Source organism: Chaetodon trifascialis, chromosome 8 (assembly GCF_039877785.1).
Source record: "Chaetodon trifascialis isolate fChaTrf1 chromosome 8, fChaTrf1.hap1, whole genome shotgun sequence".
In the NCBI taxonomy this organism is placed as follows: domain Eukaryota; kingdom Metazoa; phylum Chordata; class Actinopteri; order Chaetodontiformes; family Chaetodontidae; genus Chaetodon; species Chaetodon trifascialis.
Window position 1 is genome coordinate 19,264,056 of NC_092063.1, and position 20,721 is coordinate 19,284,776.

The 20,721-nt window shown below is 46.0% G+C and overlaps 1 protein-coding gene across 2 annotated transcripts in view; it reads right to left on the reverse strand.

The window, feature by feature from the left end:
- Positions 1–7,439, reverse strand: part of celsr3 (cadherin, EGF LAG seven-pass G-type receptor 3) — a 103,028-nt gene extending 95,589 nt beyond the window's left edge. For both annotated transcript variants that reach the window (XM_070969591.1, XM_070969590.1), the window contains exon 1: positions 1,273–7,439. In XM_070969591.1, coding sequence (XP_070825692.1) covers positions 1,273–7,015 — 5,743 coding nt within the window. In that variant the 5' untranslated portion in view covers positions 7,016–7,439. The remainder of the gene's footprint in view (positions 1–1,272) is intronic.
- Between the last annotated feature and the right edge of the window lie 13,282 nt (positions 7,440–20,721).

The following is a 20,721-nucleotide window of genomic DNA, read 5'->3' on the forward strand; positions in this document are numbered from 1 at the left end:
TGTGGTTATGGTTAAATCCTTTGTTTTTGAGTATATCTGAGTTTGATTGATTTTTTTATTGGTGCAGGGGCAGAGCGCTTCAGGATTTGTTATCTTAAGGGAAAATTATCTTTAGAGAAAAGAATACAACTGATGCTGTGATATGCTGATTGTTTTGCTTTTTGGGCACATATAAAGTATCAACAAATGGCACAGGCCTGCAGCAGAAATTAAGGTTGAACTGGTTCGTATTTTTGTCTGGATTTTGTCCATTGACATTGTTGATATCTAGTATTTAATTTTGTTGAATATTTTTAATGTTTTGTGGGTGGTGGAGCATGTTGCAAACAGAATGTGCCATTTTGCATTTTCAGTTTAGGCCTGTGTGTGAACTATTATGAAAAGGTAACTTCTGAATGTGCTTCCTTGTTTCCCTACCAAATAGATTTTTTTAATTTTACAAACAGTGTTAGCGGTAGTGTGATACCGACCACTCCTTGTAACTATACAGATCTTTTTCCACCAGTAAAATTGTCATTGCCATCTGGAAACAAAATACCTGCTTTACACCACTTACTTACAATACCACATCCCATAAACTAGCAACATGATGACTGATAGGAAAATGTGATATGAAAATCCTAAATACTGTCACATTGACAGAAGTGTCTTCAAATATTAATTGAAATCTGTTTCTTCTCACACACATTCTCTCTGTTCTGTGATATGTACCGTCATGTTTTCTCACACAAAATCCACACTAAGCATCACACATGCTTTTTTTTCCTCATCATCCTTTTCTCATACTCTTCTCACCTCTCCCGCACTTTGAAACTCTGCCAAGCGAACCAGCATCAATCTCCTCACAGGCTTTCAGATAAATCTAAGTTGAGTAGCTGCTCTGTTGCTCTCTCACAAACACATTCTCACGCAATTTCCCCCCAAAAGCCATCTCCTTAAGGGAGTCAGGTGTGGGATGTGTAGCAGACGTCTGATACAAAGGTACAAAAAACAAATTTTCTCACTGGTCCAGCTGATCACTCATTCCTTCATGCACACAAGTTAAAAGAAAGAGACAAAAAGGTAGAAGCAATGCCCAGAGCTCAACCAAATGTCATCCAGTCTTATCACATCCCTTTCTCACTCACACTCAAACCTGTAGAGTCTGAGTCCTTATCTTCACAGTATTTGTTACAGTGAATAAAGCTGCAGGGGAATCTGAACTGACTGTGGCCACACAGACACACACTTCCTCCCATCCTATCCTCCATTTTTCCCTTCACGGTCTCTTACCTGTGACTGTGATCAGCATGGGAGCCACCAGTGGCCTGTTGTTATCCAGTTTTCGGCTCAGTCGGATCTCTCCACTGGTGTGATTCAGGAGCAGCAGGTGAAGCTCGTTCCCTCTGTCGATGGTGTAGTACAGCCTGTCCGACACATCAGGATCATGGGCAGGTACTCTCCCAATTACCCCGCTGGGGAAACTGTTGGAGCGATTGGACACGAAGTTGTTGAAAATGATTTGGAAGTCCCGCAGAGTGGGCCGGTTGTCGTTCTGGTCCACCAATCGGATCCGGACAGTGGCCCGGCTCACTAGAGGGGCTGAGGTGGCCTGGACGACGATGACATACTCATTGCGGACCTCATAGTCAAGATCAATGAGTGAAGTGAGCTCCCCTGAAAAGATGTCCATCTGGAAGATCTCGGGGATGTTGCCCTCTACAATTTGGTACATAATCTGAGCGTTGGCACCCTCGTCCGGGTCAGTGGCTGTGATCTGGGCGACCACAGAGCCCACAGCGCTGTTTTCCTTCACTAGAACCTCAAAGTCATCAGCAGGGAAGACAGGGGCATTGTCGTTCACATCTAGCACTGTCACCTGGATGTGGACGGGGGTTCGCTGAGGGGGCACGCCACGATCCACGGCATAGGCCGTGAGCTCGTAGAATGGTACGCTCTCACGGTCCAAACGGCGAACTGTGCGGACGATGCCAGATGTTGGTTCAATGGTAAAATCTCCATCCCCGTCCTCACCATTTTGGAAGGTGTACTGAACACGACCATTGGCGTGTGCGTCGCGGTCAGTGGCTGAGATCTGGAGGACACTGGTGAATGGAGGAGCGTCTTCGCTCACGGTCCCCTGATATCTGGGGCTGAGGAACTGTGGTGCGTTATCGTTCACATCATTCACATTCACCTCAACGTATGTTGTGTCTGATTTTTGTGGTATGCCGTTGTCTTTAGCAGTTATGGCCAAAGTGTAGGTCATCTGGTCTTCATAGTCGAGCTCTGCCTGGAGTGTTATAGCCCCTGTGGCGGTGTCGATCCGGAATTGTGGGATATTGTCCTCAAGGAAGTATGTGATTCGAGCATTCTCACCAACATCATCATCTGTGGCACTGATCACGACCACAGTGCTTCCAGGTGGTCGGTCTTCATTCACACTAACAGAGTAGTGGGCACTCTGAAACACAGGCCGATGTGTGTTGGCATCTGTGATGTTGATGTGCACTTGGCAGGTGTCGTGGAGGGTGCGGTCTGAGGCTGTGACTGTTAGAACGTAACGCCGCTCCTGTTTATAGTCCAATGGGAGGGCTAATGAAAGAAGTCCAGCCCCTCCTGCTGTGCTGATGGCAAAGCGGTTTCTGGTGTTTCCTCCCGTTATCTGGTAGGTCACCGCACTGTTGACATCACGGTCCACAGCTGTGACTGTAACAACACTGGTACCAACCGCTGCATCCTCGTTCAGGCGAGCATAGTACTCCTTTTGGAGAAACTCAGGCCGGTTGTCATTAACATCCATCACTGTAATTGTAACACTCGCTGTAGCAGAAAGAGGCGGCATGCCATAATCCCTGGCCTCCACACCAAAAAAATAGTGCTCTACAGATTCTCTGTCAAGAATGGAGCTCACTGTGACCCAGCCAGTTGCAGAATTGATAATAAATGGCGTGTCAGAGCTGGTGCCAGTTAGCCTGTACTCCAGGCGGGCGTTGTCACCAGAATCTGTATCAATGGCTTGAATGTGGAGGATGGAACTACCGACGGGGGCACTCTCAAGCACAGACGCTTGGAAGGGTGTGGAGACAAAGATTGGTGGGTTGTCGTTGACATCCGTCACCTGTACACTGACAATACCAGTGTTATTGGACAGAGGTGGTCGGCCATTGTCCTGCGCACGAACACGGAGCGTGTATTCCCGTTCAGACTCATAGTCTAGTGGTGCAACAACCTGAATCTCCCCAGTGACGCTGTCAATGGAGAACTGTCCACGGCTGTTACCACTGATGATATTATAGTGAACGGCAGCGTTGCTGTCCTTGTCCCGGTCTGTGGCACTCACGCGCAGGATCTCAGAGTGAGGCCGTACATCCTCCTTCACTGCTACTACATAGCGCTTCTCACTGAACTGTGGCACATTGTCATTTTCATCCAGAACAGTGATGAAAACTTTAACAGTGGCGGAGCGTGGCCCCGGTTCCTTCCCCTGGTCACTAGCCTCCACCTGGAGAGTGTAGTGCTCGTTTGTTTCCCGGTCCACCGCTCCACGGGTTGTGATGAGGCCAGAGCGTGGGTCAATCTCAAAGGCCGCTCGGGCAATTGCAGCCGTGTCACCAACAAAGCGATAACGGATATTGGCATTGGATGGGGAGTCCAAGTCTGTAGCTCTCAGCTGTAAGATGGGATACCCCTCCTCTACATTCTCCCTGATGGTCTCCCTGTACTCTGTCTGCTCAAATATGGGAGAATGATCATTCCGGTCTGAAACAGTGATGGCCACCATTGTGGTGCCAGATAGGCGAGAGGAGCCATAATCAGTCGCCGTGACACGGAAGTAATGCAAGTCCATGTGTTCTCTATCTAGAATCTGAGTGGTGGTGATGAGACCTGTGTCTGGGTGGATCTGGAAGTAGTCAGATGATCGACTGTTCATCAGCGGGGCTATTGAGTAGCTCAGTCTGCCTGCATCTCCTGCATCTGGGTCTGAGGCGGACATGACGATGACTGAGGTGCCAGGTGGCTGGTTCTCAGCCACTTGTACTTGGAAGTTATACTGGGAGAAATGGGGATGTTTATTGGCTGCACGCCGAGAGCGAGGCCACGCCATCAAAATCTTCCTCTCCCTGTCTCCCTGTGAGGTTTCATCATCTGCTACTATTATCAGTCGTTCCAGACTCCTCTCTCCCCTTGCGCTGTGCCTCTCCTCCTCCTCCTCTTTTCCCCTCTCACCCGCCTCTCCTGCCTCATGGCTTTCATCTGCCAGGCTCTCTTTCCTCCCTATTTCGCTATCTGGCTGCGTGATGGTGCTGCTGCTACTGCCCCTTTCCTGACCCTTCCCTCCCTCTGCCTCTCTCTCCTCTGCCTGGCTCGCCTTTGTTGTTCCCCTCTCCCTCTCCCACTCCTCCTCCTCTTGCTCCTCTCCCCCTGGTTCTCTCCCTCCCATCAGCCGCGCCTCTCTCTCACCCACCCCCACCTGTAATTTCCCTCCCCCACCAGCGGCAGCAACAGCAGCGGACCCCTCCAAGCCTTCTCCCTCCCGCTCTGCATCCCTCTCCTTTTCTCCCTCGGCCCCCATCTGCCGCCCATCTAACTGTCTGACACCTTCGGGCTCTAATGGCACTTGCTTACCGGATTTTAATTGCATATGCGTATGGTCCCTCCGCCCGGTGGCTGAACAGTCGGGGGAAATGCTGTCAGCGCATCCTGCGTGCACCACCTCTCGCGGTGCGCTCCCCCACATGTCTCGCTGTTCTGTCTGACCATGCCATGCCGATTTTTCTATTTCAGAGTCATGAATATATCCATTTACCTCCTTGCCTCCCTCCTCTCGATTGTTGTTGTTACTGTTGGTGTTGAATTTGCGCCACTCAAACACACGCTGAGCGTCTACAGGAGCTGTCCAGCGTCCTGAAATCATGTCCTTCGCTGGGTGCGAGTGCAGCGAACGTGCAGACTCATCCTGCCATGCGGTCAGGTTGATTTCCGAGAGAAACGAGAGGTGTTTTGCTGAAGGGCGAGCAGACTGCGTGCGGAGACGTGGTTTGATTGCTGTTTCAAAGCGAGACACGGCTGACACAACACCGGGGGATGTAACGGGGAACTTAGCAGGCGTGAAAAAGCCTGAGTCACCGGCAGACTCTGCCTCTGAAGTTGCGTTCACTTTTTCCGCAGACAGACGGAGCGGTTTGGAGAGTTTTCCACTTTTTGCATAACCGCCTGTTTGTGTTTGAGGGGGCGTAATGAGCACCGGGCCAGGATATTTCGATGTGATTTCGGGAATTGCTCTTTTGCTGGATAGAAAACGTTGGCCGCGCGTCTCTGGGATGCTGCTGGGAAATTGGATGGGGAGATTCCTCTGCGTTATGCCTCCCTCCGGGACCATAAACTCAGCTAAATATCCACCCCCCACCTCTACTCTGTCCAAACAACCAAAGCAACCACCGGGAACCTCCCTACTTTCTCCCCGGGTTTGACTGCTCTGCCCTGTGGTTGCCGGTGCTGATTTCCCCTGCCGCAGTTCATTATCAGCCCCACATAGGAGCGTCAGAATCAGAAAAGCCAAATCATTATCCGGATAATTAGATGAATTAATGTGTTTGTTGCCTGGTTTCGTCCCTCCTCCTTTCCCATCCTTTCCCCCTGTTCTCTCACCCCTCTCCCTCCCCTTACCCATAATTCTGGCGTGGTAACACCTGGCTATCGTATCACGGACAGGGGGTCCACAACGATCTCTGTGCGCCCTGGCTCTGGAGTTAATCACAGCCAGTGTGCTACATCTGTGCGCTTCCTTCACTTCCTCCTCGTCTCCCCCACTCCTCTCTCTGCTCCTAATGCAGCCAGTCAAACAGCTATCATCACCCCCCTCTCGGATGCTGCTGGGATCGATAACATTGTGCCTGCCCAAACGAGAACAATTACCAGCCCTCCTGTCCACACTGGCTGAACCCCCATCAGCACCCCAAGCCTGGCTGCTGTTGCTGCTCCTGTAAACTGCTTGAATATCTGTGTAGTCCGTCTGCCAGGACTGACAAGTTGAAAAATGGCAAATGTAGTCCAATTTTGATCCCTGGATACAGTCTGAATTGTTGGCAAAACGGGGATGATATCTGTAGGTGTATGTTGAAGCCTCACTGTGTGGTGAATTGTATCCAGAAAGAGAATAAATGCAACAAGAGCAACCGGTTGGCAAGGGGCCAGGTGAGGGGTTACTGGCCGTGGAGAGAGCTTGTTTGTCGGGACTTGACCAGTAGAAATGCCCGGGTGTCAGGGAGGACCGTGTAGCAAAAAGCCTCCTCACCTCACGAGTCCTCTCCCACACCTCTCCCCCTCTCCTCACCCCACTTCCGGGTGCCCTGCACAGGCCAGAGGCGTGCACAAAGGCAGTGGAGGCGCCACGTTTGGTGAGGTGTGGCCTCGACGCCGGCCACCGTTGCGCGCACGCTCTAGTCCTTTGTACTGCCCGTTTTTTGCCGTTTTGAACCGGCGAGGAGGTGAAAGCAGGTGAAACAGGAGGAGGAACAACGCCTTTTCTCCTTATCCTCCCTCTCTCCACTCCCTCTCCTGCGCCGACGCCATCAGAGCTCGACCTGCTCTTAATACATGGGTGGATTGGAGGAGGAGGAGGAGGTGGTGGTGGTGCCGGATGGTCGTTTCCACTCCTCCAAACCGTCCCGACACCATTCAGTCTCTCCTTCCCTGTCCCCCTCGCCCCGTCCTGGTGATACTCTCCCAGCGACCCCCCTGCGCGCTGCACTCCAGAGCATCCCTCAGTCTGTTTCCGCTCTACGGTCCACCTGCTTGGGCGTAGATTCCAGCTGCCCCTTCGCGACTCCCCTGCTTCCTCGCACTGCTGCTGCTGTTGCTGCTGGCTCACTTTACCGGCGTCTCGGTGGCAGAGGCCCGGGGTCCATCGGTTGGAAGCCCCTCCTGTATTCACCGTCCCCGAGGTGAGGGCGAACAAAGGGCCGAGGAGAAGCAGGTGGAGTGCCAGAGAAGAGAGCAGGAGCGGGGTGAAGCCCGGTAGCGGTGCAGCCATTTAGTCTCTTCCTTTCTCTGTCTCTCCCCTCCTTTCTCCCTCTTCCACCTCTGCCTATTCTCTCTCTTTCTCTCTCGAGCGCGTCTTCCCCTGTCCCCGTTACTTCTCTCCCTCCTTCGTTCCGGCTAGGTGGCCAGTTCCAGGACCGCCGGCACCGCCCGACACCTTCCCCCAGGCTCCCCCGTCTCTCCGTCGGCCTGGAGAGTTGGCATCTACCCGCTGTGGTCCGTGGAGCTGGAGGTCTGAGCGTTAGGAGCGGCGCGGCAGCAGCATCTCTCCTCCCGTTCATTCACATCCAACATGGCTTACACACTCACACTGACTGGCTGGCTGGCTCACACACTACCCCTCTGAGTGAGTGTGTGTATGTGTGTCTGTATGTGTGTGCGCGCTATTCTAGCAGTGGAGGCACAACCCGGTGGTAGGCTTTCCATCCATCCACACACACGCAGTCACACTCTCCTCCTCTATCTTTTTTCCACCCCTCCCCCTATTTCTTACATCTACCGCCCCTCTCTCTCTCTCTCTCTCTCTCTCTCTCTCTCTCTCACACACACACACACACACACACACACACACACACAGCCGCCCCCCCCCCCCCTCTCACTCATAATGGTTGGCTTCGGTGCGCAGGGCTGTTACACAGCACCCGCGGCGGCAGCCATATCCACAACTGGAATAGGAGGTGGAAGTAGCCGGTATCTTACACAATCACACCGTCATCACCGTATCATCTGAAGAATTAGCATCTCAACTAACAGTCCTACAGGTCACCATTTAGCAGGGTAATACACAGACAAACCCAGATTCTTGTGAGACCTGATAAGAAGATTCTGTCATTTTAGAGTAAACATAAGCTTAAAGGATGCAACAGTAGGGTGGCTTTTGGATGAACTACAGAAAAGCAATTCACAGAAACTTTAGCCAGTGTGGAGGAAACAGCATCAAGCTTGTAGCACGGTCTACTGTAAGAGTCTGTTATGAAATATGATATTTGTGATAGGCCTATTTCTATAAAAAAGAAGCAGCGCCATTAAGACCCAGCTTTTCTTGTTTTCTGATATCATCCTCATCAAGCTGCACTATATTACAGTGCAGTGACGTAAGCTCTGAATCGCCAGGATAGCTCTAGTAAAAGTGACGTCATCTCCAGTATTTCCACCCATGAGTAATTGACACACGCGCTCGCACACACACACGCGCGCGCAAACGGAAATTTCACTTCGTTGACTTTTTTGAGAATAATGTTTTCTTGTGGAAGGATATAGTATCTTTTATAGGCTATAACAGCCCCATAAGGGTCCATATATTTGCTGTGGTAGCCCCCAAATTTATTTTGGGATTAGTGTGATTCATTTCAGTAAGGCACATGCGTGCAATCCAGCAATCACCCCAATTTAACACTAATTTGCGCATGGCTAAATGGGCAGATCCATTTCCTGATACTTGTTGGGGGGAAAAAAATCACATTATGCAAATATGTGGACTACAACTGTCTCCTCCAACATTCACTCACCATCTTCCCATTCAATACCAATTTATAATGCCGGCCGGGTGGTTTTTGTAATGACACGGCTGGAATTGAATATGATTTCGTCCTGTGGCTGATGGGAGGAGATACACAAGGCGTGTCAGTCGGGGACGCCGTGCATCAGCGCCCAGAGGAGCTGAGGAGCAGCCGAGCCTGAGCCCCGGCGCTGCGTGACCGAGCCTGAGCGCGCACACGGGCGTCTCCACATTCCTCCCGTGTTCTTGCTTTCCCTCTGTCTCCTGTGCATGTCCCTATGTGTGTGTGTGTGTGTGTGTGTGTGTGTGTGTGTGTGTGTGTGTGTGTGTGTGTGTCAGGGATTTCTAGGGATTCTATCTCGCTTCGGTTCAGGTGTCTCAGATTTGGCCCGACTAATCCCAATCTTTAGGTGAGGGTGAGGCTTAAATTTGGGTATGGTCAGGTGAAGTCTTCTATGTGTGGAGATGGTAACAGAGTTGAGTATGGAACATGTCATTTTTGTCTATTGTGCCTGCAGCAAACAGTGTTACAAAGTATGGAAATGTGCCATCAAACCCAGACCATATATTGTGGGTGAAGTTCTGGCACAGCCACCCGTTTTTAGACACAACAAAAACCTTCTAATTATATATATATATATATATATATATATATATATATATATATATATATATATATATATATATATATATATATATATATATATATATATATATATATATATATATATATATATATATATATATATATATATATATATATATATATATATATATATATACTATATATACTATATATACTATATATATATATACTATATATATATATATATATAGTTGTATTAGTTGCTTCATACTCAAATGTCCACGTGCCATTCTGCTGCCTATGTCAACTAAGCTGAACTGTAACCCAAAATTTCTGACTTTCTATTCAAAATGACACAAAACAAAATATTGTGAATGCAGTTCTTGCTGTACAATACAGCGTTATGACAGTGTGTCTATGTGTGTGTGCGTCCTAATCTGTTTGGATCCCTCTGCCTCTGCTTTTGCTGTAAGAGCTGGTAGGAGCTTGGAGCGCAGCCACAGCAATATGGTGCTCCAAATACATATCCTCCTTTTCCAAACAAGATTTGAACACACAAAAGAAAAAAAAAAATTAAAAATGCTGTCCCTCCCTCGCCCCTCTCCTCTCCTCTCCTCTCTGGGTGTCAGCAGCCTCCTGCTCTGTCACCAGCATTTGCTGCCGTTTTTCCACGGCTGCTTCGACGCCCTCACGCGTCTCAGTCAGCCGCTGTGATTACTGTGGAATGTAGGTTATTGTGGCGCAGGCTGGCGACGTTAACAGGATTTGGAATGGGTGCGTGTCGGGGGAGCATGGGGACGTCTAGACAAGTTGTGACTAGGCAGCGTGTGAAACAGTGTGACAGGTATTACAGCTCAGATCCATTCACTAAAGACACATAGTGATCCGATCACTCAAACCACCTGCTGATATGGTCTTGGGCGCATTTGACCACACAGGAAAACGCATCATCAGTGCAGGACGTTGTGGCAGTTATGGAGCTGTGAGGGATTAAAGGTCACATCATCATACATAACTCCTCCAGTTGAATCAAAGTCCTTCTCACTGCTCCGTCCACGAGATCCCTGAAACTGGAATTGAAATAGTTTGTTGTTACAGTGTCCTCTTGTCCAGTGTGAGCGTAAAATCTTTCCTTAACTTGTGTTCTTGTGCTAAAATATGTGTTGGTAATCAAAGTTGTTTGTTTTCTCTGCCAAGGTAACAGAGGAATCTCATGGTTTTAAGGCAAGAGAGTGCATTTGGCATATTTAAGAGATGTAACGTTTAAGTAACATAACAAGAAGTAGTTTCTCTCCAACACTGAGCACAGCACACACAGCAGAGGGGAATTTACAGGCAGCAGAGGGGATTACACAGCATACTTCACATCAAAATATTCCCACTCCACATAACAGAATATGAAAACTACTTTAATCCTGGTGTGCCCTTGAAAGTCTTTGAGATATTAATAGCTTTGGGTCTACCAGGGTGAGCGAAATCCAGACAGCAATGAATCCGCCAGGGGAAAATTTTCTGGCATGAAGTAATTCTGATTCCTATTCTGGAAGACGGACGGTTAATTACACCAAATGGGAACTCTAATAACATGAAAATGTGAAAACTTGGAGAGTCTCTGTGAAACTTCTTCAGCTATAAATAGAGTCAGACTGTCACCCCCACATGACTCTCATTGCAATTTTGAAGAATATAATAGAAGTTGGTTGTTCTAGAGAATCATTATGGGCTGATTAATTAATGATTAAAGCCACTTCAAATCTCTGGAAATATACACTTCATACAATAAATATTCAAGCCCAGTGAGTGAACATGTATCTACAGTCAAGGAGGTGAAAATTCCTTCAGCACTCAATATATCTGTTCTGATCGGACAGGCTATAGTTGCAGATCGCATCACAGATCTTGAGACCTTGAAGAATCCCCAATGCACCCTTGAAAACTCTTGAATTATAAATAGCTCTGCCTGTCAAATCAAATAACAAATCTGACATAAGTTGAATGGGGCTCATCCCTGCTCATCTATGCTGCTCTAATTAAGCAAACAAAATGATTCAGTATGGCGATTTAGATCAACACATAAATAAATATTAGAGTTCTTATTTATTTATTTACTTATTTTTTACATCCAAAATAATTTTACATTTTACATCCAGGATGTAATGGTTTCATGTCCAGCTTCATTTTTATTCTGAGCAACTGGTCAGATTAATTAGGTTGAGTACAAAGCCTAATAAACAGAGTGTTGAGCGACGGCGAGGAGGGAGTGCTGTGCCACTTTAAGCTATTTATAATGGATCAGAGAGGCTGGATGTACTATAAACACTAAACGAAACTGACTGACAGACAGTTACTACAGCGCCCTGTGGGGCTCTGACATCAGAGGGAGAGGGGATGATGGGAGGAGAGTGTGAGAAGAGGAGAGATTTGGGGGAAAAAAAGGGGTGGAAAGTTGAGCTGCTGTAACACATGAAAGTTGGATATTTTCTTTGGCTACAGTGGAGGTTTCCATCTCCTCACACTGACACTGTAACTTGCCAGAAAACCACAGGAAATAAAACATTAGACTACAATAAAACAATGATAAGAAATGATTAATTTAATAGATAATCATAAAGAACATAATTATTCCTCTTCTCATGGAACACACACCTCCAAACAAATGCTTGTTGTGAGGAAGCTGCAGAAGAACATACACCCACCCACACTCTGCTGTGATTGGTTTGCTCACTGTATTTGTTTTATGTATCAAGAAAAATGTCAGGACCTTTTGCACACTCAGCCCTGCAGTGTTAGAGCTAACATTCATGGGAATGTCACTAGATCCTGATTGTGGACATTACTACATCACACAGAATTCGAACAGGAAATTTGGGAAAAACTCTTTAAAGGGAGTCTGGAGACAACGGTTAAAAATAGAGGAGGAAACAGGGGATGAAAGAGCGAGATGCAGATGAAGAGAGGAGGGAAAAGACAGAGAAAATCAGAATCAAAGGTGAGGCATGGAGGCGAAGTGCAAGTGTCCGAAACTAATGCTTTAATAACAAACACTGATTTTAAATCTGTCACGCTGCAAAGAACAGTCAGTCCATCCAAGATGTCAGCAACCCACAAGCCATCTCATTCAGGTCTATGTAATTACATTAGGAAATTTAATCATCTAATTCTGAGCTATCAAACTCCCATTTACAGATGGAAACCTTGACAGGTGTAGACAGACTGGAGACGATATAACGACAAGCCTCGATAAGTGAGGCGGGCTTTGAAGGTTAAGGCTCATTTCACAGCGCTGCTGCCCTCATCAAGTGAGAAGGACGAAGGCTGAGTTAATGTCTTCTGCAACACAGCAAAACACAGTCAACATTTTCAAGAAATAAAATCCACTCTCACACTGTATCACCAACTTATAATGATATCCACAATCCAGCGATTTTAGGATGACTCAAAGGAATGTGTGGATCCCCAGGTGACGGCGCATCAACGCGTCTGATCTCTACCTGCTCTGTGTGTGTTCATTTCCTCTGGGATGTTTTTCTCTGGTATAGCTCTGAGGAGATTGTAGCTATAGGAGAACAGCGTGGCAGCGTGACCTTCCTTATATTTCATTTCGCTTCTGCTCTATTTTGTCAAACGTGTCAGTGCATAAAAGTTCTCCAGCTGCCTTTTCTGTAGGATTTTTACATGTCAGTGCAAAGTGGTGGCACTGACCCTAAAACCTGATGCTGAAGCATTTTCCATCAGCATCCATTGTAGCTGCCAGCCGACATACCCCAATGACATCATACTGACATTTAGTCTCATCTGCCATATAAACAAGAAAACACACACCAGCACATGATGCAGGGTGCACCGTGGGTACCTGCTTTTTAATGATGTGAAATGAGTTCATGAGTGCATTTTTCCTACACCGAGCCGGCTTTGTCTCTCTATGGACAGCTAAGACAGTTCAGGTGTGATTTTTGAAAAGCAGTAAGTGGTGTACTGGTATTTGTTTTCTGAACTTTGCTAACCCTCATCTGACTTTGCCTTTCCTTTAAATGAGAGCGGCATATAGAGAACCCTGTCACTAAAAACATACCAGTTTAAGGCAGGACATTTACGATACAGACAAAATGCACTCTGACTGCGGAGCACAGATAATTTCATGATTCAGTGTGCAGCCCGTAATACCGCTTGCAGTGGAGTCAGAAATGAGTAGACCTAATTCAAATGAGAAAATCTTATTCCCTGTTTAGCTGAGGTAATGTGGGTCAGGAACAGCTGGATCCTGCTGCTGATCCACCCTGCTGCCGTCTGCTCTGCAATCCATTAACAGCCGCGTTTACGCAAACATGAACAGAATTTCTAATATTGTTCTCTAAACAGGAAAAACAATGCCGCTTCCAAGCAGCTTTGTCTGACTGTTTTTGACAGGCTTGAACTGACCAGATGTTTGCTAACTCCTGTGGACTGCTGACTGCATCTGAAATAAAGGCTTCTGATAGAAACTGTTATGGGGTAAATGAAGCAAATCAAGTGTTTTTGAATAACACTGCGGCTAGTTTCCTGGTGCTCAAGCTGATGAGTGTTGTTGACCAGATCATATGAAAGCAGTTCAGATGGATGTGCCAGTGCATGGCACATTGTAACCCACATTAAATCAGAGGAGGTGGAGAGCGGGATTTCATCTGCATTTTAAAAACTTCTCAGCTACAACATTTATACAGTGTCCTGTATGTCACACACAATATCTGGAATGCTGTGAATTGGATTTGCACTCCATTTCATTGCTGAACTGCGATATTTTCTGGTATTTCATAGGAGGAATACGATGGTGTTTGTTTGCATGTTGGATTTAGTGAGAATGATCTCACCACTGTGTTCTTACCTTCCCCATCAGCCCATTGAAGCTTTTCCTTTTTGTTCTTGTCATTCATGTATCAGCTCTAAATGCTGACATCCCATGTTTGAACTACAACTGCAGCATAGAAATAAAGTGATACATCTGTTGCTGGAGAGAGCTGACACATGCTAACTGTTGCTATGATGATTGTAGAGGCTGTGGTTTGCCTGTTTAGTGCTGAGGGTTTATTTGGACCGATCTGCTTTTGTGCAGCAAAAGTGTGTGTGTGTGTGTGTGTGTGTGTGTGTGTGTGTGTGTGTGTGTGTGTGTGTGTGTGTGTGTGTGTGTGTGTGTGTGTGTGTGTGTGTGTGTGTGTGTGTGTGTGCGTGCACGTGCTTGGCCAGTCGGCTGGCCTCCGTGTGCTGAGGATCAATAACCGGCTGACTCCTCGCGGGAAGTCTCCTCGCTGCTTCGAGCCTCCAGGCAGGGGCCCGCGTGCTTTCTGTCGGTGTGGGTTTCCATGGGAACAGTCTGTGAAAGTGTGTGTGTGTACGAGGTTGAGAGGGTACACTGAGACGTGGATTACTGATGCTGCTGTGTGTGTGTGTGTGTGTGTGGTGCATATACACACACACACACACACACACACACACACACACACACACACACACACACTAACACACTAACACACAAGTACACACAAAGAAAGAGACAGATAGCCAACATAAAGAAAAGACAAGCATACAAAAGGACACAGGCTCCGTACAGATAAGGACGTCTTTGGTTTTCCCATCTCGCATAACACTCCCCCCTAATTGCCTGCTGCCCTTGGTTGCCTCTCTGTTGATCCATTCCACAGGGGGGCATGGAGGGGAGTGTGGATGTAGAGGGACAGGCCACAGGCTGTCTATAACCCGGCATCCCCCTCCCAACAAACCCCCCAAAACCAGGGGAGATCCTGAGCGGCAGGCCAGCAGGTGGCCGTTGGCCTGCTGCTCATCTGTCCTGTTTGGAAGTGCTGCAGCAGTGATGCATATACAACACAGGGCGAGGGTGACGGAGGTGGGACAGGGTGTGTGAGTGTGTGTGTGTGAGAGAGAGCGAGAGAGAGACACATCCTGCCACTCAGACAGACAGTCAATAACACAAGAGCCACTTGCAGGAAAAGCCCCCCTCTATCCACACACACACACACACACACACACACACACAGAGGATGGCATATGGCGGCAGCTGCCCGGCGCGTGTCGTGTGAATTAGAAGCAGCGTGGTGCGCGCATGAATAATGAGCCTCGCCTCTCGGCGGGGACGCGCCTCACATGATGAAAAGATGAAAGAATTATGGGCAGGAAAGACGTGGAAAGCTCCTGTAGAGCTGCTTCTCCTCCTGTGATCCATAACTGTTGATTTAACAGCTGGCTACTCACTTCATCATTAAACTCTCCATCCTCAGCTCCTCTTCTCTCACTCTCTGTCTTGTTCACATTCAATTTAAATTTGCTCACTGCAGGTCATGTCATTCCTGTTCAGTTTAAACGCTTTTTTCAGCTGCAAGAGAAGCCTGCAAAACCCAGTGTCATTAGACTACATAAGTGCTCGCTGTGATCTACTTGTCTCTTCCCTACTAGCTACTCTGTATTTAATTGATAATAGTGCACAGACTTTTATAGATTTGCAGCATCATTAATGCTCATAAAGTCATGTTTTTGGCTTGAAGACCGTTACATGCCCGGTGTTCAACAGCTTTAAGTTGCGGCAACTGCTGCAGCAAGGTGACAGATAAAAGCAGAACTTCATGTTCTCTTCTCAAACATGGCAAATGGTTCTGTGCCTCAGTTTATAATCAAAACATTATAAAAAAAAGGTAACATTTCCAAAAGGCACACATGCCAACTCTTAATCTCTGTATCAAGTATTACCTGCTAAGTGCAAAATACTGGACTGCCAAAGCAGGCCTTGATCAGTAAAGAAGGTTTAGCAAGCCAAAGGGAGACTTCTGTTTTCCTCAAGAGCTGGCTGAACAAGAGATAAACAGTAAATAATGTAAACAGTGGACTTGTGTTTTAACAGGGTGTGAGAGTGAGGACTCCATTGTGATGCCTATGCTGCTCTGTCTCTGCGTTCCTCTTTCTGCTTTCTTCTCATTAAAACTGATTTAATGCAGGTTATATTTGTGCTGCAGCTTCTCATTTTCTATTCCTGTTCCCGTGTTGTGCCTGTTTTTCCCATTTCTCTCTTGAGTGTAGGCTTAGACATGTCTCTTAAATCCAGCGTGGAGTGTGTATCAGCAAGTATCAAGTCTAAAAATTAACAATATGATGAAAGCAGAGACGATTGCAAATGCTAATAGCCTCTCTCCCACCCACAACCTCTATGTTTCTCTTTCTTTTCCTCCCTTCACCTTCTCTCTGTGGTCTGTCAGATCTTTTCATCAACCCCCTGCACTCTTTTTTTTTTTCATACATCCTTTCTTTGTTCCTGTTCGGTCTCTCTCTCTCACTCCCCCTTTATTACCTCTGGCGTCCAATTGGCCAGCGTTCTGGATGCTACAACCAAAAATGATGTCATTAATTATTTGGGTAGAGATTATGTGATTAAGCTTCAGTGTGTGTGTGCGCCCTTGTGCATGTGCTTGCGAATGCCTCTGTGAGTGTGCATGCAAGCATTTGTGTGTTGTATCTGGTGCCTGCATTATTAGATTCAGATGAGAGTGAAGAGCCTGCATGCACGGACAATTTGTTTGTTAAATTGTTGACCTACTGCTATTCTGTTGATGCAGCGCAAACAAATGCAAGAACAACAAACAAGCAAATAATATCCGCCCCTGAATTTCTCCTGCTGCAGAAAGAAAAAAAAGGTAAAATACAGTAAATGGCGCTGACATCTGAAGACCAAACACCCCCATCTGAGGCCTTAGAGATGAGACACTCTATTTCTATTCAGGTCACAGAGTTTTGTTCAAGAAAAGACTGATGAGGAATTAAATATTTAAAATAGATAAAGAAAATGAGGTGAAAGACAGGTGCAGAAAATCAGTACAGACAGACGTCCAGCACAGACGCACAAGATGGACCAAATACACAAATGTGGATCAGGACAATGTCAGTTAGTGCTGGAGCCGGATTGTGATTCATCATACTGTGTGTGTGTCTTTTTTTGTGTGTGTGTGTGTGTGCGTGTGTGTGAGGGGTGGGGGACTGGAGAGGAGGGCGGAACGGTTTATAGGCCAGCTGTGTGTAGTCTTTTAGTCAGTCAGTGACCTAAATCGCAGAATAAAAGAGAGAGAGAGAGAGAGAGAGAGAGAGAGAGAGAGAGAGAGAGAATGAGTGGAGGAGTGTGTGAGAGGAGGAAGAGGGGGTTTGTACAGGGATGTGGAGGGGAGGTAAACTGAGGAAGAGTAAGTAAAAGACAAACAGGAGGAGGAATAAAAAGGATTAGAGACAAAGGTTGAGGGGTAAAAAGATGAATAAATAGGATGTTGACAGGGAAGGAAGGAAGAGATGGGGGTTGAAAGCCGAGATGAGAATGAGAAAGATATGTATGAAGCTGAAATTGTGCAGCAGATATAAATATTCAGGCTTGTTATTCGTTCTCCGCCTGCTTTACATTTCCAGAGCAAAGAACTTCCTAACTACCACGCTGGCTCACTACACAAACACACAACCGCTCCCTGCAGCCACAGCTTTCTTCCCTGTGACTGTACTAAACTTAGCATCACACTACAACATGCATAATGGAAGAGCAAATATGCGCAACACGCCAAAACTGTAAATTGGACACACAGAAAGGGATAGTTGTCTGCATTAAGCGAGAAAAGTGCCCTTGACACAAAACGTTACATGAAGAATTTATCACTGTGTTTCCAACTGAAGAAGAAATTCATCATTTGAAGTCAGTCATTTGCAGAGGTGAGGGGTCCTCATACGAAACATATACAGATCAGAAAGAGGGGGAATATATTTCCCAATGTTCTAAATATTCTCATATCAAATAATCACATTTGTGAGCCAGAGCAGGGAAGCACACTAAGAGGGATCAGAAACAAGAGCAGAGTCCATTAGCATCACTTTCAGGCTTCACATCTGCTTGTTGCCCCGTCAGCTTTGGACCGCAGCGCTTGCCAGGGCTCCGGCAGCTCTGTGCCACGCTGATAATTCAGGCACAGCTTGAGATTCCACTCTGATGTTGAGAAAATAAAGGAAAATATCAGATATTTTGGTTTGAGTACCAAATGCTCACCACCCTTTGGGCTTTAAAGGTGGCTGTGAATAGCTGTTTGCTGAAGCTGTGGTCAGCTTGGATTCATGCTGGTTACAAAGCAGCGACTGTGGATTTAGCGATGTTTTTATTCTCCTGCTTCTGTTGGTGCTCTTGCTGTACTGCTTTAAAGTTTTTCTGGGAAGTGATTAAATTCAGTTCAGGTCTGATTCCACTGAGATGCAGAGTTGTCTGATGCGTCTTGAAAAGACGAGGATAATACAAAGGAAAGATACAAAGTGAGGAAAGTGACAGTTCTTATAAATGGTTTTGAAATGGTTTCTGCTAATGCAGTGTTTTCTGTGCTGTGGCTCCACGGTTTGGGCAGCAGCCAGGTGTGAACGTGTTTTACAGAGGTAATGTGCTGGTAAAAAAAAAAAAAAAGAGAGAGCCTGCTTGATCAGCAAGACTTTTCCTGCATATCTCTGCAGGATCTCAAGTTCCAAATTCAGGTCCTGCTGAGGGTTTTTCTGGTAAGGATGATTGGTCACCTCGTGCAGCGATCCATCAGCCTGGTGAGCCTCACTGGGTTTTTTTTATGTCATTATCTTCTGTTATGCTGAAATAATCTCATACACCTGTTGAAAACTGCTTTAGAAAGTATCACAGTTCATGTGTGAGAGGTGTCCGGGTGTAGTGCTTTTATGCAGATTCAGGGCTCTAAGGAAATAATTACAGTTGTGATCCATACCCACTTCTGCTGCACTTTGCTGCGTAGTGCTGATCATACAGAGAGCACCAGACTGAAGCCGCAGTCAGATGTCTGGATCCTTATTTTTTTAATTTCTGTCTTCGGGATGGAACAGTTTGTGAAGTGTGTAACACTTTACATCTCATATCAACAAGGCATGGTCTGATTTTCAAATATACAGTATTTTGGTTTAAGAGAGGAAAAAAATCATGTAAATTCACTGAAATGTGTTACAGACGTTTAAATCCTTAGTATTCGCAAGACACTGACCAACAGATACTGATCATCTAATTCAAACGATACAGGAGAGCGACAGGTCAAATGATGCAGATTTACATAATTGGACAGATTTTAATAACTGTTGAGTAAAGGGAGCCAATTGAGGCCATGTCCAGTTTGTGTAATGTGTTGATTGGAATTAGTCCAAAACAGCCAGTGGACACAGATGGATGTTTAAACACTCAAACCAAATCAAATTTTAATAATGCTTTCAATTCAACTCAGTGGCATTATTCATATGATTGTATAGATGCTGAAAATGAGATTGATGTAATAGAGCCTCTTTAAAACCAATGAAAGCAATAGTAGTCAAATAAATTCAGCTGGGTGGCATCTCTCCTTATTATAGCCCACCTTACTGAATAATTCGCTCTGGAGGAAACACTGGCTTGGATTTGCTTTGTCTGAAATGTAAATATATTTAACTCATTATCATGAAGATATAAACATATCTAATAAACACTTCTTTTTAGTGGTTTTAGATTAAAACACTATGAACTATTACACAGATTGAACTGTATAAGGTACTAGTGTGGATGGCAATGCAGTTTTTATCATGTAGAAAGTACTGAGTCGGCATATATACATACAGGACATGACTTCTGTTTTGTTTTCTTTTGAAATTGGGGGGGAAAGTCTTTCAGTATTCTTTCTTTGCATAGGTCTTAAACAGCGATGCATAGTAAACAGCATATGCAAAGGCAGGACAGCCAACTCGGTGTTATTTGTACAACCCACACAGTGTTCAATGGGTTTTACAGCAGTGGTTCCAAAGAGCCGGGTGGCAGTTACACAGTATGAACAATAAATAAATAAATAAATAAGAAATGCAACAATGGGAATATTATCCAATAATGTGATTTATGAAATTCAGTGTTCATGTTGTAAATCCAGCCCAGTGGCCCGAGAAATCACCCTCACAAATAGACAATTTTGCAGCACAAAATTTGTGTTCAGTGGCCATGGCAGGAAGTACTTACCCTTTCTAAAATGCAGCTGGGAAAAAAAACGCATGCAGGATGGGTTGTGGGTGGACGTGCTTATACTGTGTAGTTGCTGTTTTAACCATAACTATGATCTTTCCCTAATCTTATCCAAATTGTAACCACACTGGAGTTATACTAGCAGTTGTTCATTGTCAGTGTTTTGTCCGCTGATTGGGTTGTGGCTGTGGTAAATCCAATAAAAGAAGTCCAATAATATGACAAGAAAAAGGGGGAGAGTGTTTGGAAGGCACATGGCATTTTCCATGAAACCGGTTCCAGTCTGCAGCACTGTGAGTGTGTGGCAGGCATCATGTCCCTCTGAGCCAGCAGGACATTCAGAAACCCAGATTGGTTGTAAATTAGTTACACATGGTTACAGGGAAGGGCCTCCATGCTGGACAGAGCGACAACACTCCACAAGGAAAACCTTTACTGCAATTATGCTTATGACAGTGATGCAGTATGATATTCTGCACTGCTCTGCAAATGTAAGGGAAATCTTCAAAAGCATGATGGCTTTTATACAAGAGCATATCTACATAACAATGCATGTGCAGGGACTTCTAGAAGACATATATCTGAATA